The sequence below is a fragment of the Orycteropus afer genome, unplaced genomic scaffold (assembly GCF_000298275.1).
Source record: "Orycteropus afer afer isolate SDZICR_OR568_19922 unplaced genomic scaffold, OryAfe1.0 scaffold00116, whole genome shotgun sequence".
Lineage (NCBI taxonomy): Eukaryota > Metazoa > Chordata > Mammalia > Tubulidentata > Orycteropodidae > Orycteropus > Orycteropus afer.
The window spans coordinates 7,090,710-7,116,177 of NW_006921703.1; the positions used below are offsets into that span (position 1 = coordinate 7,090,710).

The window sequence follows — 25,468 nt, forward strand, 5'->3', positions numbered from 1 at the left end:
TGACAGTGAATACTACCATCCTGCCCAGTGGTCGAGATAGTCCACTGGTTTTGTATCTGTGTAACCATACCCAGCATGAATGGGAATGGACTGAGTGGGAAGCACTTGCTAGACTGATCTTGCTACCAGCAATATGGATAGGCACAACAGCTGAATTTGATGTCCCCTCCCAAGGTGAGAAAGTTTGGGTAAAAATAAATGACGAATGGAAGGAAGGAGAAATAATTGCTGAAGGTAAAGGAATGAATAAATGGGTTATGCAGCAGGGGAAATCGAACATTGTGCTGATACCTAAAGATAGACTCAGAACAAGGGAATTATATCATCTCAGTTAAATATTATCAGATACTATAAAGATGATAATGAGAAAAAACTTTTGGCTCAGATAGACAAATACAGCAGACTTGAATGGCTGGTATCTGAATAATCTCACCCTCAGGACTCTTTGCCTTGCTGAGAGACTAATTATTAATGACCTTGGGTAATATAATTGGGAGGGGCAAATTAATCTTTCAACTATGAAAGGGCTAATGGCTAGAAGAGCCAGGGGGTGCAATGCAGTGAATTGCTTGATGTGGCCCTTCTAGCCATTATCCTCCATTCTGTGATGTTTTGTAAATCCCATTATCCATGCCTGTTTTGGGTGCTGTGGTAGTTAAGGTCAGGTATCAACTTGGCTGGGCAGCTGATAGTAGTCATTCCCTATAATGACTGGCAATCAACTCTGTGATGGGATTTAGGTTAATTCTGTTGGGGCAACACAGGTGGAATCTATCTTGAGTCCTGCCATGCTGGAGGGTATAATTCAAATCACCACCCTTAGCTTCCCTGAGAGTATAATCTCCTGGGAAGATTCGCTCTCCTCTTGCTCAGGCTTTGTGTCTTGGATCATCCTCATCTCACGCCTGGATTTGGGACAGCAGCCGTCATCTGATCTGCTGATCGAGGTTCATCAAACCCCAAGAGTTGGGAGGATCCGCCAGACCTACTCACGGACCTGGGACTCGCCAGCCTGCCAGCCTCCACCACTACTACGTGAGACGAACCCTTGGGTGTCTGTGAGTTCTGTGAGGCATTACAGCGAAATACAGAACCCTAAGACTGGGGAAATTATTGGGGGGGAGGAGGAGGAGGAGTTAATGTCTGAAATGATGGAGTGGCATGGTAGTTTGGACATTTGGGACATCTTTGACCTCCGCCTCATGGGGACCAGCCTAGTGCTGATCTTTCTAAGAGAAATTGTTCAAGAAATATGCAAGTAATAACGTTTATAAATAATATAGAAATAAATATAAATAATAGATTGCAAGATCTTTATAAAGAAAATTCTAAAACTGCATAGACAGAAAGCAGATCCAAATAATGCAGACATATAAATTGGTCAAGGATAAAAAGACTCACATTACAAAAACATCAATTCTCTGATAAATGATCCATAGATTCAATGCCACCACAATAAAAACCACAAGAGGATTTTTCAAGGAACTTGACAATCTATTTCTAAAAAATATGTTAGAAAACATAATAGCCAGGACATTTTCATAGCAGAAGAAAATGAGATGCAATTTTCCATATATCCAGTCTCCAGTAATAAAGACATTGACATTATGGTGCACAAACAATCACAGTCAACCAAATAGAGCAGATTACATAAAGAAACCTGATGTACAAGTCAGCTGGGTTTATATATCATTGCAAGAAAGAATGATGTTGGGACACTATTGGATAATCTAATGAAAAATTTCACATCACAGAAAAATATAAATTCCAGAGGGATCAAGGACTTAAACATGAACAGTAATTTTTAAATATAAAAATAATCCAAGAAAAAACTGGGCAAAAGATTTAAGCAGACATTTCACAGAAAAGGAAATTTGAGCAGCCAAAAAAAATATGAAAATTGTTTAACTTTATGTGTATTCAGGAAAATCAAAACAAAAATAATAACCATGTCAGTTTCACACTTATACTCCTAGTCCTCACTTACCAACTATCTCATTATCCTACATTCTGCATTTATGGCAACAATAAAAATTCTACCATTGGAATATTGTGCACATTAACAATTGAAGTCTGGCAGTAATGAACACCAAGGTCCAATGTAAGAACACTGGTTATGGTAGTTAATGTTATGTATTGGCTGGGCCATGATTCTCAGCGGTTTGGAAGTAATGTAATTACATAATTTGGCAGTTATGTAATGTTGTACCTTGTATTAACAAAAATAAAAGGGATGACAAATTCAAAGGTTGGTGAAAATGTGGTACAACAGAAATTCTTATAGAGTTTTGGTAGAAGTGTAAATATTTCAACCACTTTTAAAAACATTTTAACTTTACCTGGTAAAGGTGAAAATATGAATATCTTAAGACAACAATATCATTCTTTTATACAGAAGGAAAAGAAAGTTTTCTTGCATTTCTTGCACAAGAGAAGTGAACACAAGCTAAACATTCATCAGTAAATGAACTGATGGGAAAAAGTTGAGTATTTATATGACAGATTACTATATATATCTATATATATCTATATATATCTATATATATATCAATGAAAACAAATGTATCAACATGAACTAATCGAAAACTTAATATTTAGTTTTGCTTGTTTTTAAATATATATCAAGTCACAATAGAAAATATGTAGTATGCATTTTGTATATACATTTCAAAACAGTTTAAAATAAGCACTTTATTATGCAAGGAACTATATACATGTGGTAAAATTACAGGGAGAAGTAGGAGGATGAGTAACAAAATTTAGGGCATTGGTTATATTAGGAGGGACAAGAAGGGGATGTAGACAGGGAAGGACATGGGAGGCTTCAAAAACATTGGAAGTGTCACCTTTTTTAATCTTGTAGATAGCAAGCTGGGTGATTGTTTATTTTTTATTATTTAACTACACAATTATTTTGCATGCATACATGCAAATATTTACATATATACACACTTCATAATGTTCCTGTGCTATAACACAACTCACTACATATACAGGTGTCATTTGGCCCCCTCAGCCTTCACTTGGGGAGTTGGGAAAGAGTTGGAAAATAGGCACAAGATAATGCTAATATTCTAGCTACTGCTATAGCTGTAATGTGCAGTTGTATGTTTGTGACCCAGGAATCTTATGTCTTTTGTCAGCATCCATGTAACTGTGGTAGGCTATCTATGCAAATAGAGTAGAACCTCAGACCTTTTACAGTTTGTAGCAAGAGAGTCTTCTTTATAAAAAGGAGACATGAGGTGCAGTATTACATAGTGAAACTATATATACAGGTGTGAGCAAAAACTAATTTTAGTACATGTTTAGGCACAAAACATAAATGAGATATAGGGACTTCTGTTTCACTTCTCATGTCTCAGTTTCCTTATTTATATGATGAATTGTTAAATAATTCAGTCTTTAAAGATAGCTCAATAGCTTCTCAAAGTCTAAAATGAGATATGTAAGTAGAAAAAACAAACGAAATGCATAGTCACACAAAGAAGTCATGTGATAAAAATATAACTATGCTAAAGATACAAATTATGATGACAGCAAGTACAAAGTTTATTTCATCTGTATTAATATATTTATTTATAATATGCCATAAAAGAAAATTCCCTTTTAACACTGTATATCAAAGAGAAAATAAAGAAACTTGCAAATACGCTAAAGTAAAATATTTTCATGATACACAAATGCCAGTGAACTGAAAAATTTCCAAGACCACCCAACCTTGACAAGTGCATTCACATGGGATTTAGAGTAATATTTGTATGACATATACAGTAGGTGGTCTTTTGCATGGATGAAATAAGCCAGCTGACTTTGTTTCATGAATGCTTCTAAGAGAATTATGATGAATTCCTACCTGACAAGGCACATTAGCCTAAATTTCTAATTCTGAGTTACTGATCTGAACTGAATTTCTTCTTTGTGGAGGAATATTCAAACTTCTTAATTCTCTGCATATATATCCCTATAATTTTAATTATACATGACTACAGTTAAAAAAAAACAGCTTATTTTTTATTTTATTGATCTGGCTTTCAGGAAAACCAAATATAAAATTCTTAGCACAACTGTGGCACAACTTTATTTCTTTACTTGGCTTTTGTTCTTAATTACTTATTTTAAATGGCATTTAAGTGCTTGGTTGCTAATGTGAAGTTTGGGGGCTCAAGTCTACCCAGCGGGGAACCTTAGAAGAAAGGTCTAGTGTTTTACTTCTGAAAACTCAGTCACTGAAAAACCTATAGAGCTTAGTTCTACTTTGACACACATGAGGTTGCCATAGATCACAATCAATTTGACAGCATAAGTTGTTTTGTTGTTGTTTTTCTGTTTTTTATTCTATGTATTTTCATCATAAATTACTGCAAATTATTTTCAAAAGTAGGTAGAAAATGACTATATATGTACATGTATGTATTCTCTAGTTTTAAATGAAACATAGCTAAAATAGGGCTGTTGATTTCTTACATCATCAGAAAAACTTAATAGAACAAAAACCTATTGACATTGATTTGATTTCGACTCAAAGCAACCAAATATGACAGAACAGGGTTTCCAAAGTAGTACATCTTTATGGAAGCAGATTGCCACTTCTTTCTCCTGCATAGCAGCTGGTCATTTTGAACCGCCGACCACCAACTTTTCAGTTAGAGCTGAGCACTTAACTACTGAGCCACTAGGGCTCCTTTAATAGAACAAAAGATGCCATTTAAAATTACATCATCAAAATGAAGTAATAAGAAAGACTGTAACAGCTGCTACACTCTGTTGGAATTTCAAGCATGATAACTTACTTGCATATGTCATCTTCTGGGTCTTCAAGCCCAAATCTTTCATCAAATGTTAGTTGTATCCATACATTCTCTTCTACTGCTACTAATCTCCATACCAAGACTGTATTTCTTGGATAAGTATGAGGGAACCTCGGACTGTGAATAGTTCCATTAGTAGATACAGTAATAATTCTCTCATGCTGAGGATCTTGTACTCCTAAAGCAAAAATATACACAAAGCATATATTTAGAACAGACATTTCAAAATTATAGGTCTCAAAAAACGTTTTTTTCATTATTGCCATTTTTCCCCTAGTAAGTGTTGAGTATGCTTTATACAACATAAACTAAGTGCTATTCTTTTCAGAATTTACCTCTAAAAAACAGACTGCTTTGACATCACTGATTATCATTTCTTGACAGAAAATAAGAAATTATCTTTTTCAAACTAATTTCTGAAATGTCACAATAAAGATGGGTATGGTCATAATCTGTAAGAGTAATCAAGTATGAATCACATGAGAATAAAAAGAAACTTGATATAACTCCATTAAAAGTACTGCAGTCAATTAATTAAAGATAAGCATTAATTTAATACATTCAAAGGGAAAATACAAAAATCTTAAAAGATAGTTGAGGAAAAAGAAATGTAAGGAGGAAAGAGGCAGAAGTGGAGTAATGTAAGAGGAAGTTTTCAGCTTTTTTTCAGTGATCTTTGAAATGTTAATCAGTGTGCCATGCTACACAACATTTATAGCTTTTTTACTTTATTAGTAATGTTTTAGAATTAGTAATGTTTTTTACTTTATTAGCAATGTTTTAGAAACTGAGCTGAGAAAATGATCTTCATAACAGCTCACAATTTGGACCATAACTTTTGAAAAAGTGTATCTAATATAAACCCCAATTTCTCATGAACTAGAATTACTAGATAATCTCAAACCTTAAGTGACCCTGAAAAGAAAAATGAGATCAAAATAATGGTCTCAATGCTCTGTAATAAAGGAACCATTAGTACTAGGTGAAGATATTAAAACACAATAAAAGCTGCAGGGCTCCTCAGTTCCTTTAATATAGTAATGTGAATTTTGAATTTCTAAGCAGAGAATGTAGCATGAAATAGTTTCCAAGTTTATTAGGCATAAAGTCTTTAAACATTTGGGAAATTCTAAAATACCTTTTTCTTTTAATTAGAGGTTTCAGGGAGAGAGAGAAGAAAAGGAAAGTAAATTTACTTTACTGAGTAAAAAGTTTGCTTATATACACCAACTTGAGAGTAGTTATGAAACAAAACTCATAATTGATATTTATAAAATGAGTAGTAACATTAATCCCCTCAAAACAAATCTAAGGAACAAGATAGTCATGGTCTTTCAGGCCATAAAAATTTATGCAAATATGCCAAATTGCAGTAAGAACAAAATCTTAAACTACTCTTTAATTCCGTTTCTAATATAACTTAAATTAAAAACAAAAACAAACAAACAAACAAAAAAGAAAAACGAATGGGATCCTAAACTCATTTATGTAATGTGCATGGCATCATACCTGACACATATTTTTTTGTGCAACCTTTATTTATTTATAATATAAGAGGTCTGACAGTGCAGGCATTTGGGTGCTAACCAAAGGTTGGTAGTTTAAACTCACCAGCCACTCCATGGGAGAAAGATGTGGCAGTCTACTTCCATAAAGATTTATAGCCTTGGAAATGTTATAGAGGTCACTATGAGTCAGAATCAACTCGATGGCAGTGAATTTGGTTTGGAATATAAAAACAATAGGTTTACACTGTAGCAATGCTTCATTAGTTTTCATTTTTTTAGAGATTTTCAGTGCACAACACAGAACTTTGTGTTTGCAGTAAAATTATAGGCAGATAAGAATGTAATTACTTTTTATGCACCATTATTCATTCACTTGTCCAACCCCCCCTGCAACATTCAATATCTTATATATGTTTAGTTATGTCCAGAAATAAAGAAAAGCTCATGCTATTCATTGTATTTAGGGATGTACCATTAAACTCTGAAAAAAACAAAACAAAACAAAAAAACCTCAGTGCCATCAAGTTGTTTCCAACTTATAGTGACCCCATTGGCTTTCCAAGGCTATAAATCTTTTATGGAAGTAGATTGCCTGTCTTTCCTCCCATGGAGCAGCTAGTAGGTTTGAACCACAGACCTTCCATTTAGCAGTCAAGTGTCTTATCCACTACGCAACCAGATCTTCTAAACTCTGCAATAGAGTTTACCAAAAACCAGTTGCTTTTTAGTTGATTCCAACTCATGCTGACACCAGGTATGTAGAGTAGAACTGTCTTAGAGTTTTCATGGCTGTGACTTTCAGAAGCAGATCACCAGGCCTTTCTTCAGAGACACCTCTAGGAGGGTTTGAACTGCCAACTTTTCCATTAGTAGCTGAATACTTAACTATTTGTGCCACGCAGGGACTACAGAATTTCCTGAGGCCTATTAAATAATATGTTTTATACTAAACTCCACATTTTTCTGTTACTTTTTCTGTTATAGTTTTCGTCTTTTTCTCTTCTCTCATTCTTTTTCCTCCCATAATCAGATTCTTTTAATCAACCATCTATTTTCTCACTCAATACCTTAAAATCTCTATCCTTTCTCATTGATTTCACACCAATGATCTTACCTCTCTCTATGGTAGGCACAATTCTAAGATGAGCCCCAATTACCTTTCCCTTGAATAATCCCATCCCTTGAGTAGGCAGAATCTGCAAATATTATGAGATATCATTTCCATGATTAGGTTATCAATCAGTTGACTTTGAGTTAATCAAAACGTAGATTTTCTCTGTGAGTTTAACTGATCCTGGGGCGCTTTTAAAAGGTCTTTGTGAAGACAAATTTGAAACTAGAGAGAGTTTTTGCTTATGTCTTTGAAGATGGAAGGGGCCATGTATCAAAGAATGCAGGAAGCCTGAAGAGCTAAATGGAGTCCGGGGCTGATAGCAAGAAAATGGATACCTCAGTCCTAAATTTCACAGTCTAAAGGAACTTGGAAGCAGATTTTCCCCCACAGCCTCTAGAAAGGAATGTAGCCTGGCTGACGCCTTGATTTCAGCCTTGTAAGACCCTGAGCACAGAACCCAGTCATGCAATGTCTGGACCTCTAACCTACAGAGTTGTAAGTTAATAAGTGGGTATTGTTTTAAGCTACTGAGACTGTGGTGAAATATTACACAATATTGGAAAACTAATAAACTTTCTATTATACATAAACCAGTTTAGATTTCAGGTATCTCCTTTTGCCTCCAAGTTTCTGCAGCAGTTACAATTCCAATAACTTTTCGGTTAGTTTGTTCATCAAAATAAAGTTACACTATTTCACATTGAGAAAGTATAAGAATATTTCTGTAAAAGAAATATCCTGTATTACAAGAGACCAAAAAGTGAAGGGTCATATATTAATTTGAACATTTTTAAGGTTAAAGAATAATCTGTTTTATCCCTAAACTATCACAATAATTTTGACAAATTGTACTTAAGATCCTAAAAGCACCTTTAGAATTCTCTAAAATTTTAAGTTTGGCTACTTCAACAATCAATGTGCTAATATTATTTTATATTTTCTAACTTACAATTAAGGAGCTCTGGTGGCATAGTGCCTGAGGCATTTGACTGCTAACTAGAAGTTTGGCAGTTCAAACCCACCAGCCACTCCGCGGAAGGAAGACTGAGCAATCTACTTCCATGAAGATTCACCACCTTGGAAACCCAAAGGGGGTCATTATGACTCAGAATCAACTTGATGGCAGTGAGGTTTTTTTTTTTTTTTTAAACCCAGTGGGGTTAGCTATGAGTTGGAATCTACTTGATAGCAGTGAGTTTGTTTGTTTTAACTTACAGTTAGAAAGACATGTACAGACAAATTTAATTTCCTTTTAATATTTACAGGTACACTCAGGAATATTATCATATCAGTAAATATGCTTTACATGCCGTCAGATTTTTAGATTAAGAAAATAATGCCATTCTTCTCAGTGCTTAAACTAGTCTTCAGCTATATGTAACCCACACAGAAATGTACTTCCTCTTTTTGAATGTTAAAGTTTGATACTGTTGTTGGCTATGATAACATAGATAAAATAATCAACACCTCTTCTGTGCAAAAAGAGAGAAGAACAGCATGATTGGTAAAGTTGATTGTCAGCAGAAACTATGGAAATTCTTAATGGGAAGGACTGACACCACAGCCAGAACAATGGACTCAAACCTACCAGTGACCATGAAAGTGGCACAGGGTGGGCAGCATTGTGTTCCCTTACATATAAGTGGTTGCCCTAAGTCAAAGCCAACTCTATGGCAACTGACAAAAACATATCTCATAAAAACAAAGATGAATATATAACGTTCAATTCCTTTTCCCTCCATATTTTAATAAATTTTCTAAGAATATGCTAGGCATTAATTATGAAAATGAATTTCATAAGTGGTTTTCAGAGATTTCTTTTTAAAATGAGTATTTTCTTATTATTCAAATTTCCCCCCAATGACCTACATATTTTAGAGATGTTTACATAGTAGTTTATATCAAGATTCCTTCTCATTTTGGCAATTAACTTATTTTAATTTTTAATGAATTAGTTTTTGCCATCACATCTATTAAAATTTAACATTTGTCCCCTTTTTACCCCTCAAAATAAGCACCTTATATCCAAGGCACATTTTGCAAATACAGCAGTGTTTACTCTTCTATATGTAATCTAGGAAACTGCATAGCTATTAAAAGCTCTGAATTCTATTTTTATATCTTCTGTCAAAAAAGCTCATGGCTAAACTGTATGGCCTCAAGTTGTATTTACATCTTCTTTTCCTTTATAATATATAATTCCATTCAGCTATAATTAAAACATAAATTAAAGGCTGAAAATCCAGGCTTTATTTGTGGCACAAAAATTGTAAATTCTCTTTTAAGTTAAATCACCACTCTCAAAAAATTCAACACAGAATGTAGTGAGGTTTGCCACCAAATACATGATTTGAAGATGTCTGCAAAGTTTAATGTAAATCCCAAACAACTAGACCTGTAATCAAAAAGAAAAAAGAAAAAAGCAACAAACATTAAGTTCTACAAAATTTAGACTCTATACAGAGAGTTTTGTCATTTTAAAAGTTATCTTTGCAAACATGTAACTTTACTAGTATATTTAGGATTGAGACATGCATATATTTTGTGTCTATTTTATTGTTGTTTGCTTTTATTCAATGGACAGTAGACTCAAAGACAATATCATTAAAAAAATCAAATTATTAAATATTGACAACATGTACTCTGCAATGTATCCTGAGCAAGAATAAATCTTGTGCATATTAGATAATGAGTTTTATCATGAAAAATTAAGATGTATATATAAAATTCTTTTAATTATAATTATACACCATTTCATATTACCTTGCCTGATATCTATGAAGATAGAACTATTGAAAAATAAAATGAATCCAAAATAGAAAAGACAAAGATAATGGGAAGCTACATAAAGCAAATACTAATATTGATTACAGGAGCTCTGGTAGCTTAATGCCTAAGGCACTTGACTGCTAACCAGAAGGCCGATGGTTCAAACCCAACAGCCCCTCCTTGGAAGGAAGATGGGGCAATCTACTTCCATAGTGATACTGCCTCGGAAACCCAAGGAGGGGTGGCTATGAGTCAGGTCTGACTCGACGGCACATAACAGCAACAACAACAATATTGATTATACATATACACATAAAATTCAATTTTATAGAATCACACATCTATATCTATTCAATGTTTAGTATTAAAATAAAAATAATTTCATAATATTTGTTATGTATTACATAGTTTTGTACCTTTCAATGTTTGTTTACTATGCATGAAAGAGAGCAGGAGTAAGAGAATCAGAAAAAACAATAAAAATCATGAGTTTGGAATATGTTATTAATAAATATAATACTGAAAAATATGTTTCAGCATAATATATGACTCAAAAAATTAAATATATCATCAAGTACTTCTCTATGCTTATACTTAATGCTGAATTTAGGAGAAAGACCTATAAGAAAAAGCATTAGGCAGAAGAAATAGGTCTCCCACCTTAGATCAGTTTGGGAGTTCTGAATTATTCTGCTCCCGTTTCCTATACTAAAGACTGTTTGTAGCAACATGTCACCCTTAATCTGGTAGATTTCACAGATGTCCCGTGAGATTTTTCTGATGTGTTTACTTCAAATATATGTTATTTTCAGTATGTGTCAAGACACATTTCTGTAAGTATTATCCGTATCTATATCCAATCTTTACTTAATATAGATTCCACTGGTCTTCTTTGTGCCTTGCTTTCCTTTGTTTTTTGTTTTTTTGTTTTTTTTTGGTCTGTGATAAACTTTCTTTATCTTAATCTAGCTAGTTTGTTTATACACTTGTTTTTCCTTTCATTCTCATTAACTCTCAATTAACAAATATCACTTTTAACAGAAGAATATTCTCTCTAGTTTCATAAAGTCCATGAGCTGGTACTTTTTCCCCAGAAAATCCAAAGTAATCTCATTCAGTTTTGCTTGCTTCTGTGCAGAAAAGAGATACTTGAGCTCTGCAACTAAAAAAAAAAATCTCTCTCCATGAAGTCTCTTCATCAATTGCAGACTAAAAAGAAATATCTCGTTTATATACTGACTATTTAAATGCTGCATCCTAAATAAAAACACAATAATACACTGGACAGAAAAGCTAGGTTCTAGTTTTGTTTTACCACTGACTCAATCTATCATTTCCCATAGCTTTAATACAATTGTTTAAAACAAACAAGGCTAGCACTCTCTACCACAAACTATTTATGGATGACAAGAATAAACGTTTCCTAAGGAAAAATAGGAAGGGATTGCTAGACTAAGTAAACATAAAAACAATATCCATTACTCAGGTGCAGTAGTTAAAGTTATATGTCAACTTGGCTGGGCCTGGTTGAGTGGCTGGGTAGTTATTCCCAATGGTGAGATTGGTAATTAACTCCATGGTGGAATCTACTGGAGAAGCTCAGGAGCCGCTTTAGGGATGTGGGCTGCTTCCAGTATATAAGAAGCAACTTTGAGGAAGGTCTCCAGCTTTTTGGCACGCTTGAACCTACATGTAGCTGACTCTTCATTCAGAAGCCTGCCATGGTCTGCTGATCTTGGGACTTGCAATGGACTTGAATTAATGGCCTGCTGTGTGGCTTGGTAACATCAGGATTCTGCCTTTTTACTTTGTCAGCCTCATCACTCAGTAGCTGCCTGAGTGATGAAAGCCTCCAGCTTCAGTGGGCCGGGAGCAAGAGTGAGAGCTGAAACCCAGTCCCTCAAGACTGGCATTTTCTACTGGGACTTAAAGCCCCCAAAACTGTTAGAGAATAAACTCCTGTTTTTAAAGTCATCCCATTTGTGGTATATTTCTGTTAGAGCGGTACTAGGTAACCAAAACATCAAGATGTGCTCAAATGAAGCTCTTGAACAGATCCTAGTCACAGCTAATAGTCATTTTACTCCTTAAGAGAAGGAATATTCACTGATCATACACTGAGGACCTGTTATGTTTCAGGAACAAAATATAGCCCTGTTCTCTTAATGCAACAGCTTCTAAGACTGTGATTTGATTTCATTTCTATACTAGGTATACTAGTATAAACTAATATTCAATTATCAAAACCCAATTCTTTAAAAAAAAAAAAATCCTTGGTTTCTTTTTGTACATTCCTTAAGGAAGGAATACTTTAAGCATAATATACTGGTTGACCTCTATTTTCTACCACAGTATTCACTTCTAGAAGACAAAACCATTTTTACTGAAGTCCATAATCAGTGTCTAGCCTTCTAACTGGCACATTTGTTGTTGTTCTTAGGTTTCATTGAGTTGTCTCCGACTCATAATGACCCCATGCACAGCAGAACAAAACACTGCCCAGTCTTGTGCCAGCCTCATGATCCTTGCTAAACCTGAGCCCATTGTTGCAGCCACTGTGTCTATCTACATAGCAAGCGGTACCTAAAAAATATCGATAGGTTAAAGAAACTTTATAGCCCAGAACATAGGAGAAGCAATTTTACATACTACTTCAAAACTTTATCCTACATTCTTAGGTTTCCAGCGAGTTTTTGTGATAAGAAATAGATTTTACAATTGTTAATGTGCACACAAAGAAAAACAAACCAGTTGCTATAAAGTCACTTCCGATTCATGGCGACCCCATGTTTGCAGAGTAGAACTGCTCCACAGAGTTTTGAAGGCTAGGCTGTGACCTTTCAGAATGACATCATCAGGCTTGTCTTCCAAACCCACTGCCATCAAGTCTATTCTGACTCATCACAACACCCATTGGGTTTCCAAGGCTATAAATCTTTAGGAAAGTAGATTGTTTCATTTTCCTCCCATGGAACATCTGATAAATTTCAACCTCTGGTCTTTTGGTTAACAGCCCAATGCCTTACCCACTACACCACCAGAGCTCCTCAAAGGGCCTCTGAGTAGGTTCAAATCCCCAACCTTTCTGTTAGTAGTTGAGCAATTAAATGCTTGTGCCACACCACATAGGGACTACATCCTTGCAAATTAAAGTCCCTTAATTCATAATTGTTGTCTTACTCAAAAGTCATCTATTGTAACCTACATATATATTTTAGCTGAAGGTCTTAGAGTACTCATTATTGAGATTTGCCACTTTCTTAATATGGTTATTTTTCTTAACAGATAGGACATGTCCTGTAATTTTACCACATTCTGCAAATGCCACAATTATAGTCATTATTTTATATAAACTCTTAAAAATGAATGTATAGCTGACAAACTCTGTTATATTAGCAAGTCACTTCATATTTGAGTTTATTTTTTATAAACTCAAATATGAAGTAAGATAAGCTCAAATATGAAGTAAGATATGCTTCATAAGATAAGAACAGGCTGTTTTAAAGTTCAAATAAAATTATATTTGTATGAAATAGTCACTTTGATAATTACAAATCAGTATATAAGTGAAGAAGAAACACTGACTATCATATTCCACCTAATTCAAGCAGCTGAGGTTACTAACAGGTATTTGATTTTTGTGTATCAGTGAATAGGTGACTTGCATGTAATATATACTGAAAAATTGCTCATATGTACAAGAATTCTGATTTCAAAGAAATAAAATTTGTTAAGCAAGAATCAGTGACTTTTAGGCAGCAATTTCAAAGTTCTGATTCCTTTCTACAGGTTGATTAAAAGCCGGGGTATGAGCAATATTGTAGAAATCTTGCCATTTCTTTGATCTAATAAAAAAAGAAACCCACAGCAATCAAGTTGATTCTGACGCATACAGTATAACTGCCCCATAAGGTTTCCAAAGCTGTAAGTCCTTACAGAACCATACTGCCTCATCTTTTTCCTGTGGAGGAGCTGCTAAGTTCAAACCACCAACAATTTGGTTACCAGCCAAATGCTTTAACCATTAAGTCATTCCCTTAACATGATACTACCTTTAAAAAATTGTTTGAAATTGTTCTGAACCTAATAAAGTACACAAATTCAGCCTTTAGCTTCCTCTCTAATTGTGCAAAATGTTAGAAATTCAGGCCTGTGTTCGGAAAATGCATAGCAAAGCTTCCATATGCAATGAGGAAAAGTTGATTGCAAGCAATCAAAAGTAATATGGCAAGCACTTGCTAGCCTCCCTGGTGCCACTGTGAAGCAGCTATTCATGAAAGGTTAGATTGGCTTTATCCAGAAGTATGACTGGAAAACTAATATAAGCCTATTACCCTGGCCCCATGGATTGCCCCAATGTGGGCCAAATCAGTGTGAATCCAAAGGTTTTTATTTCACAACTAGGGTTGAAGGTCTCACTACCTTGGGATAGAAGTGAGGCCCACAAATACTATAGCAATTCTATCATCCTGGTTGAAGTTAGTCTTATAAAAAGTCAGTGCAGGGAAGTAGGCAGATACATGGTAGTGCAAACAGTGAGGCTAGATCCCAGATCAAATGACATAGTAAATTCACCTCATCTCTGGAATCCTGAGTTATATGAATAAAGAAATCCTTTTTTTTTTTTTTTTTACTATTTTAGCCAATGATAGCTAGATTTACACATACACACACAGGTATAAATATATATTGAGATATATAGATCTATATGTAGATAGATTATAGATACCAAACCAAAATCACTGCCATTGAGTCAGATCCGACCCATAGCAACCCCTCCTTGGGTTTCCAAGGTGGTATCACTACAGAAGTAGATTGCCCAACCTTCCTTCTGAGGAGTGGCTGGTGGGTATCTTTATAAAGATAGATATAGACAGATAGATGTATTTGCAACAAAAATCATCGTAGGTAAGTGAACATGTATTTGAGTTCACTTAGTGTAGACTTTGATTAGGTCCATTATCCTTGTGTAATTATTTATTAAATAAAGTATTACCTTTATTCTTCAAAATATCCGTTTGTATCATAAAGCGCACAACAAGTAAGATCTATGTATGATAAAACAAGGAAGATCTACAAAATTCTTCTGGTATTGAGTGAGGCATGTGACACAGAAATGGTAAAGATTTTACAGCATGATAATTTAACCTTATGGTAATGGTAAAAATAAACAACTTTGGTTTTATAAAATAGAATATGACCATTTTAAATGAAAACTCAATTATGGAATACAAACTGGCAATGATCTTCTTACCTATTACTCCACAGGATATATAACCTAGCATAGAAACTTCTTAAAGCCTTTATCACACATCAGTTAGTTACTGATATAATTGCATATACAAACACAATAGCATAGTGGTTAAGGCACTTGACTGCTAACCAGAAGTTTGGTAGTTCATACCCACCAGCCACTCCTCGGAAGGAAGATGGGGCAATCTACTTCCGTAGTGATACTGCCTCGAAACCCAAGGAGGGGTTGCTATGAGTCGGGTCTGACTTGACGGCATATAACAACAATAACATAGTTACTATAGGAACTCGGGTGGTGTAGTGCCTAAGGTATTTAACTGCTAACCAGACTGCTGGTGGTTCAAACCCAGCAGCCACTCCTCAGAAGATAGCTTGGTCAATCTACTTCTGTAGTGATACCGCCTTGGAAACCCAAGGAGGGATAGCTATGAGTTGGATCTGACTCGACAGCAGAACATTTTTTTTTTTTTATATAGTTATTGTATTTAGGCAATGCTGTTATTTTTCATTCTACGTAAGGCTATGTATTACTTTAAACATCACAGAATTCTAAACCAGAACATAAAAGAGAGAAATTGGGGTTACCTGTCATTACAAAAGAAATATTTATTTTAAAGGTTCACTATTGATTTTCTTGAAACAGTTAAACAATTCCTTTATTGAATCACAACTATTATTCAATGGGAAAAGTTTATATAACATAATAAGCATGCAAATATTTTAAATAGCAAAATATATTTATATCAAATAATATTGCTATGAACAAAACTAGTTGTGAGCAAAAGTTCCTACTATATACTATCAAAACAAACAGACAGTTTACTTAAGGAGAAAATGTTTTCAAGGAACTTCATCTGTTTTAAAGAGACTCAATTTCTGAAACTTTCACTGTGCATTCGTTAAATAATTTACAACATTCAGATTGGCGTTAACCAGGAATTTCAAATAGGAAAATTAGCATATTATCTAAATAAAGTACTGACTTATTTTTATGTTAAGATATTTAAAACTTATCAATGAAAACAACAATGGAAAGATCAATACAAACCTACACTTTAAAAATGCAAATAAGACTAGTTTATGTTTTAATGAATATTTAAAATGTTTAAAATTCTCTTTTATGTTAAGCTCTATCTTAGGCAAAATAATTGAATCCTATGAAAACAATAAAATGCACAAATATGTATGTCACTAATAAGATATTCAGCAATCATTAATGCTGAAAAATGAAATTTTATTGCTTCCTGTTTATATTTAGCATTTTTTTGTTCAAAAGTGATTGCATATGTGTAGGTTCTGAGCATATGGATTTCTTATAAGTGATTTCCAAAGACAGGAAAAATAATAAATTCATGTTCTCCTATCTTATGTTTAAATGTTAATTAATCCTTATTCATTATAACTTTATCAATGAACTATTGCATTTCCATAAGGGATGCTTGAGATTTATACATGTAGCAAGATCTTTTGTGTTACCATTTATTATTCATATGAATGAAAAGCAATGATATTGGCACATGATGACTGCTTCATATGTCTACTTCAAACAAACTCATGTTCATAAATTTCCTAACCACTCTGCCCTGCTGGAAATACCACCTCCCCATCCAACCCTTAACAACACTTATCTATCATAAATAAAGTGATATAAAAACATGGGGGGAAAAAAAAAAAACAGTTGTGAGGTTTCTAAAAGAAAACAAACATTTATAATAACACTCACATAATTGTAGTGGGAAAATAGGTGGCTTAGATTTCTCAATGCAATTTTTAATAATGATCACGACAACCATTCCAGACATGCCAAGCACACCCATGTATGTCAAGCTACTATCACTTTAGTTTATATCATTTAACCATCTACCTAGTCTATAATAAAATAGTGAATTAGTAAAAGCATAACATTTTTAAATATACTTGAATCCAGAATTGGTTTGAATATACTCATTAGATCAGTTCTTCAGCAACAGCTAGTTTATGACAATAGCTTTAAAGTAAAATTAAATGTCGAAGTGCAAGAGGACTAGAAAGAGGATTTGAGACAGATGGAATAGAGATTCAAGAAGATACTGGAATTTAAAATAGAGCCTCAATTTGACTTTATGAGGTCTATGTGTTTTCATTTGTGAGATGAGATTTTTCTTTAATACTCCTTTGTCACTGATCCCTCAGCACCACTCAAAAATATCCACTTCTTTGTCTTATGATCTCAGTGAAGACTTTGAATTGTCTGTTTGTCTGTCAGATTGGGCATTCTTAGATTCCACAAGGCTTTAGAATCCCTTCTTCCACAGCAGCCAGCAAAGAGACCAGCTGCACATGTGACCTCCCAGCAAGTGAATAGACTTGTTTGAACAGAGCATTTCCTTGAAAACTCTTGCCTGTGAAATGTAATTTTGATCGTGAAAACTGTCCACATATATTCCCTAAAAATCCATCATTTCCTCTTCTGAAAGAAAAGGAAAAAAAGATAAGGACAAATGCTGAGGACAAAAGGGGTGGTACAGAAGAAAAATAATAGGAAAAAATGCAAATTATACTTAATTGCAGCAACTGCAATAATATTAATTATCAAGATAAATGGCTACATTATTCTAAAGCTGGTATAGGAGTCTTTTAACAAAGACATGCAAAATATTAACCTTAAGAACAACTATACTTAATATTTTAAAACACATGACTTAAATTTACAGAGATTTATTACTGCACAACCACACAAACCATCAAAATGTTTATTTATAGCAGTTATCATACTGCAATGTTTGATTACAATATTGCTCTTTTGCTAAACACTACATCTGAAGGAAATCATATTTGATGGAAAAATAAAATACCGAAGTTAAAAAAAAGGAAATATTTTTACTCATCAATTAACAAGGAATTTGTATTCTATATTTTCTGCCAATAGAAAATATTTATGAACAAAGCATGGGGAATAAATCTAAGGAACACCAGATTAATCAACTACACATTGAAAAAACATACTTTTAACTTTCCTTTTATACCATAACCATCTGCCTGATGAAACTATACTTAACATGACAGAGAGACTTTTCTGTATTTAATAAAGACATGTCAGTAAGCACACTGCAGTTTAAAGATTAGGAGGAATGTGAAACTGGATGGGAGCAAAGGAATGACTAGATAGAAATGTGGCAGTGTGAGGACAGGAAGACTCTCATTATGAAAGAAAGGCATTCAAGTCTATACTTGTTCATGTTGAAGAATCAGACAAGAGTATTATCCCACCTAAAAAATCTTTCTGCTTTAAGTTGATTTATTATATCAACCTTGGTTATATGAAAGCATAATAAAAATAGTAGTGTATAATAAGAAAAGTTGAAAACTTTAGAGTAAATAAAATGTATTGTTTGCTTACCTTTTAAATGTTCTTTCTCCTCTTTTCTATGCCAGTCCAGATGCTTGGGTATAGTTCCTCCCTGCCAGTAGATGGAGATAGTAAAATTGAGTCTTTTGGTGACCTCAAATCCTAGTTTAGGTGGTTCAGAATCTTCAATTTCAAATTTTGGAAGTAAAATTTTGAATGATTGAAAAGACACATCAAGCTTGTAAAAATGATTAACTGAGTCAAGTCCAATGAACTTCTATTCAGGGTCATTTTTAGTAATATTTAAGGGAGAGGGTCTTGGCTGGCATAGAAAAAAATAAAAGAAAGAGCATTATTTTGTAGAATATATCCCCTAGACTCTTCATTCTTTACATATCTTGTTCATTCATTCAATTAATATCAATTGAGCACCTCAAAAAAAAAAAAAAAAAAAAACGACCAAACCAGTTATCATCTAGACAAGTCTGACTCATGGCAACACCAAGTGCAAGTGCATCAGAGCAAAAGCTGTGATCCGCAGGGTTTCCAATGGCTGATTTTTTGGAAGTAACTCACCAGGCTTTTCTTCCAGACTTCTCGAGGTGAACGCAAACTTTCATCCTTTAGGTTGGCAGCTGAGTGTGTAAACCATTTGTACCACCCAGGGATTCATTCCACGCATTGAACACCTATTTAAAATTCTAGTTATTGTCCAGATGCATTCATATAAACTATCTATTTCTTTATTTTTAACAATCCTGTGAAATAGTAATTATTATCCCAAAACATATTGTTCCAGAAACCGTATTTTTAAAAGCTCCATAATGAGCTGACTCTTGCTTCTCAAGTTTTCATAGTTCTTCTAATACTCAATTAATGGATTCTCAGGGTCAGGTAAAATTAGTTTCTTTTTCTACTAATAAAGGGACCTTGAAATTTTTGAAAACTAATTTGCAATCAGTAAGAACTGACTTGGTCTTCTGTTATTTCAGATTAATACAATTTCATCGGAAGATTAAAAAAGACAAGTCTTCCATCAGCCTCCCCAAAAGAAATGTAAAAAGCTACAGTATAGCCATTTTATGGAATCCCTGGGTAGCGCAAACAGTTAATGTGTTCAGTTGCTAACTAATAGACTGGAAGTTGGAGCTCTGCAAGAAAGGCCTACTGATCTACTTATGAAAAATCAGCCATTGAAAAACCTATGGAGCACAGTTCTACTCTGTCTCCATGAATTAGAATCAACAGCAACTGGTTCACTGATAGCTATTTCACACAGATCAAATGCATTATGTGAAATAAAACAGAGTTTAGAGTAGAGCTACATGGCTTTGTTTCCCCCTTTGAGAAACTACATACCTAAGATAAAATTCATAGAAATAAGCATTAAAAATTATGGTATCTGATAATAACCTAGGAAATAAATTATTTTCACCTCCCAAGCTAATAGGACACTTAAGTATCTCTTAAAGATGATAAAGTAGCAAACTGTAATAACATTCAAAATTGAATTGAACACTAATGAAATTATGAAATAATTGTATTCCTTTTTTTTCACTTAGCAAACCTATTCAATTTTTATTAAATGGAATAGATCATTTAACCTTATAAGAAAGTCTAGGTTTTAACTTCCTTATAGTCAAGTCTGTGATTTGATTTGAACATACTTTGAGAAAACAGGTCTTATACAACTAATCAAAGAGATAAAATACCAGTTTGTTCAAAAACAACATGACTAAAATAAAACTACTCTCTTTTACATAGTACCCTTAATCACTCTGTTGCAATAAATCTATTAATATTTATATGCCTTTTTATAGTTCTTATGATTTTCAGATTACAAAAACTCTTTCTTATACATAAGTTGTTTCTCCCTCCCCCTCCCCCATGGATATCGCAAAAACTTTGAAAACTAAATGTATATACACACTTTCAGGATCTCTGGTGGTATAGTGGTTAAGGCATTTGGCTGCTAATCAAAATGTCAGTAGTTCAAATTCACCAGCCACTCTGTGGAATAAAGATGAGACAGTTTGCTTCCGTAAAGCTTCACAGCTTTGGAAACCCAATGGGGGTTGCTATGAGTTGTAATCAACTCAATGGCAGTGAGTTTGACTTATACACACTATTACTGTGAAAACAGATGTAGCTATCCCAACCAAAGCAATGTATTTTTTAAGACTCGAAGAGGATGGTATTATTAATTCAGTCAGAACAACAGACATAAAGCTATAAAACTATAAACTAAAACATAAAACTATAAAACTGTGATGGTCCCCAAAACATTTGGACATAGGGTTATACTAATGACAAATGATAGTGTTAACCTTCAATCTATACCTTTTGAGTCTGAAGCTTATTCTCTTTCCACTACATCACACTCTCTAGGAAATCATTCAACTTGGACATTTGTGTGATGAATCATAAGTATATGTTTTCCTGCTAGCAACCTTCTTAAACCTAGCCCACTGAGTATTACTTTTGCTTTTCATTCCTAAACTTGGTACATTATTTCAGGGTAGGTTAAAACAATAATAACAAAAACAAAAGCTATTCTAATAATCTCTTCTGTTTAACTGCTTTTTAACAAGTTATTTATGAGGTATCTCTAATACCACAAATGGATTAGGAGACATATTTACCAGTTATTACTGATTTGTTGGATTCAGGCTCCATTCTATTCCTTGGTACAATAGGACTGACTTTAGTTCTAATTGTAAACATTCTTCTAGACTTTGGAACTTCATTAAAAAGTGACAACTAGAGCTATGGTAGTGCCATGCCTAAGGCATCTGACTGCCAACCAGAAGGCTGATGGTTCAAACCCCCAACTACTCCATGGAAGGAAGACTAGGCAATCTACTTCTGTAAAGATTTACCACCTGGGAAACCCAATGAGCATTGCTATGAGTTGACACCAACTTGATAGCAGTATGGGTTTTTTTTTGGTTGTTGTTTGCTTGTTTTTTAAGTGACAAATTCCATACGAATTTAGAGAAGACAAGAGAAGATTTAAAATGTACTTAACAATTGGGGTTTAAGAAAAAGGGGTTTAATGAAACAGAACCAAATAGCAAGGTGCTAAATGAAATAATCAAAATGTATATTTCAAAATGAATTCAAGTCTCATTTATATATTTATTTCTTTACTTGATTAGTTTTTTAAGTATCTGTGCATGATTTTATCAAGAAAGACTAAAAAATCAGGAATGCCCAGTTTTTATTTTGTTTTCCTTGCTCATATATTTCTCAAAGTATAGAACAGTGCCTCACCCATAGCAGGCATTTAAGAAATATTTGTTGATGCCTGAATTGCCTAAAAAAGCCCAAACTTCCCATGCAAACTTATCCACAAAGAACATTTGATAGATAGAAAGAACGACATAATATAAGATGGCCTATCTGAAGGTCACTCACATAAAAAAAAAAAGGCTTGGCTAACATACCTCACTAAAAGACACCAACAACCTATAGCCAAGTCATCAGATCTGTTTGTATGAAATAATGATACACTAAATTTGTTTTTCATTCAGTTGTACACAAGATTGCTGTGAATTGGAAGCAACTTGATGGCAACTAGTAACAACAACAAATTCACGTTTGGAGTTACTTCATCAGGATCTGAATCCTTAAGATAAAACTTCTAACAATTGCAAGATTTCATCAAAAGAATGTCATGTTCAAAAAAAGAGAATTGCTCTCATCTTTCTGAAAACAAAAGTTAAATATTAAAACTCACTGCCAGCAAGTCAATTTCAACTCATAATGAACCTATAGGACATAGGAGAACTGCGTCATAGGGTTTCCAAGGCTGTCAATAAATCTTTATGGAAATAGATTGCCTCAACTTTCTCTCACGGAGTTGTTAGTGGGTTTGAACCACTGCTGACATTTTAGTTCGAACCCAAAATCTCCTGAGCTAAGTATTGCTATTGTTGTTGTTATGTGCCATTGATTCAGACTTGACTCAGAGTGACCCTCCTTGAGTTTTCGAGGCTGTGTCACTATGGAAGTAGATTGCCCAACCTTTCTTCCGAGGAGTGGCTAGTGGGTTTGAACTGCCAGCCTTCTGGTTAGCAGTCAAGTGCCTTAGGCACTACACTACCAGAGCTCCTTTTGGTGAATATAGTATAACAAATTTATGGTAAACACAATATACAGTGAGTATGTTTTAGTTTCCCTTGGATTCAGGCTCATCTATAGTCATCATTTCTTGGATTCAGGCTTGGAAATCATCATTTCTCTACTTGTTATTGAAGGTTATAAGTTAGATGGAAGAAGGTATAACTGTGATGAACTTATTATTTTGTCATTTACGCCCCCAACTGTAAAATGTTAACAATGGGGTATAGTACAAAAATCCACATAATAAAAGTTCCATAACAGGGTAAAATGATATTTTTTTAATATTTCTTTATGAATAAATTTAATATTTTAGACAAAAATAAAATATCTTAAAATGCATATTAAGCTGATTTACTAAATAAATATTGTCAGGAATGTATTCTAAACTGAATTAGATTTTAGAACCATGCCTGAATAATGCAGTTAATACACATTCTTGGATTGCTTACCGGCTTATGATTATACTATATGAATCAGGCTACTGGGGCTGTGTAAGTATCATGATCAAGTGTACTAATCTGTCCATTCTGTCATACTCTGCTTGTTTCCTTAAGAAAAGTTTCACCTCATCTAGATAAAGAGTCAAAAAGTGAAAAACATTCAACACAACCACATGAGGCTTATATGTTAAGTGACTTGTCTGTCGTGCTATTTGTTCATAAGCTTGTGATATTTAGTTTTAATATTTTATATATATATAAAACAGACTGACTAAAATTAAAACTATAAATTGCATATAATATGGAATTGATGGAACTGCTAAGAATCCACATACATGTAAAAGAGAAAAAAGTGAAAAGTAGATTCAAAAAATAATTTGATTCATTGATAAAAGTAGTAAGGATGTAAAAAAGTAATAAAGAAACTAAATGAATAAATTTTTATGACAAAAAAGGCAGCATACAGAGTATTGTGAATATCATGCATTTAAGACTTTTAAGGACAGACTTGTCACTGAAAAGAAGAGAACTTTTTGGAAGTTGTAATGAAATATTTTCTTTATCTAATTTAATTGTTGAATTAGAAATAAATCATTCACAGGTCACTTGAAAGTCAAATTAAATTTTGGTGCTGATAAAATAAATTGTTATGAAAAATGATTCCTGTATCAACATTGCTATTTAAGGATTATCTCTCACTAGCATTAAAAATAGCAAAGGCTAGGTTAGTGCATCTGGTAGCAGGTCAGCCTAATAATATATATTTTATTTTAATCAAAATGACCCAAAGTGATCGGGTGGGAGGGGGGATGGATGGTATTGTAGAAACAACTCTACCAAATTAGAAGACTAAGGTGAGCTTAACCCAAGCCATGAAACTTTCAGTCACCTCATATACATGTGAAAGCTGTACAATGAATAAGAAAGACTGAAGAAGAGTTCATGCTTTTGAGTTGTGGTATCGGTGAAGAATGCTGAAAGTACAATGGACTGCCAAGAGGACAAACTAATCTGTCCTGGAAGAAGTGCATCAGAATGCTCCTTGGAAGCAAGAATGGCCAGATTTCATCTTACCTACTTTGGTCATGTTGTCAGTAGGGACCACTCCCTGAAGAAGAATATCATGCTTGGTAAAGTGGAGGGTCAGCGAAAAAGTGGAAGTCCTCAACCAGATGGATTGTCACAGTGGCTGCCATGATGGGCTCAGGTATAGCAAGAATTGTGAGGATGGCACATGACCGGACAGTATTTTGTTCTACAGTACATAGGGTCACTATGAGTTAGAGCTGACTTGATGTCACCTAACAACAACAAGCACCACCAAAATTAGAAGTATACTGTTTTTTATGTACAACTGAAAAAGTAAGCAAGACTCACATTTTCAGAGACTGACTTCCTAACTGTTCTATCAATAAGCTACCAAAAGAAAAAGACAACAGCTACTGACTGATCTTTCAATGGCTTCATTTTATGTTGGTATCTGGCATAATTCTCTACTTCCTTTCCTACATTAGGTACCTAACACACATCCTGTAGATCTGTATTCTTCTATAGCTGAAATTGATGCTTCTCTAAGTTTCTGTTCTTAGTCTTATCCTTAGTGATCCCGAGCAGACCTTGGATTTAAATAACTATATTCCATAATTATATGCTCTTTAAACCTACATACATAGCTCAGAACCCTCCTCCAAGTCACAAAATCAAGTTTCATACAGACTCTTCAAATTCAATAAGCCCTAATCCAAACTTATGACTTGAACTTAAAAGTTCCAGCTCCTCCTCTATTTTATATTCTAATTTCCATTAATGGAATCACCTTTTCACTAGGTCATGATGAAAATCTTGCCATTTTTTACTTTAATTTTTGTTCATGACATTATATAGTAAATTTAATATAAATAATGTAAGTATTAAAGGAAACATGACCTTGTTGTTGTTGTTGTTAAGTGTCGTCGAGTCGTTTCCGACTCATAGCGACTCCATGCACAGCAGAATGAAACACTGCCCGATCCCGCGCCAGCCCAACAATCCCTGCTATACTTGAGCCCATCATCGCAGCCACCGTATCAATCCATCTTGTTGAAGGTCTCCCCCTCTTTCGCCGACCCTCCACCCTACCA

The 25,468-nt window shown here is 34.0% G+C and overlaps 1 protein-coding gene across 1 annotated transcript in view; it reads right to left on the minus strand.

Moving 5' to 3' along the window:
- Positions 1-25,468, minus strand: part of PDGFC (platelet derived growth factor C) — a 383,448-nt gene that overhangs the window by 179,427 nt on the left and 178,553 nt on the right. The window contains exon 2 of the mRNA XM_007943979.2: positions 4,794-4,989. Coding sequence (XP_007942170.1) covers positions 4,794-4,989 — 196 coding nt within the window. The remainder of the gene's footprint in view (positions 1-4,793; positions 4,990-25,468) is intronic.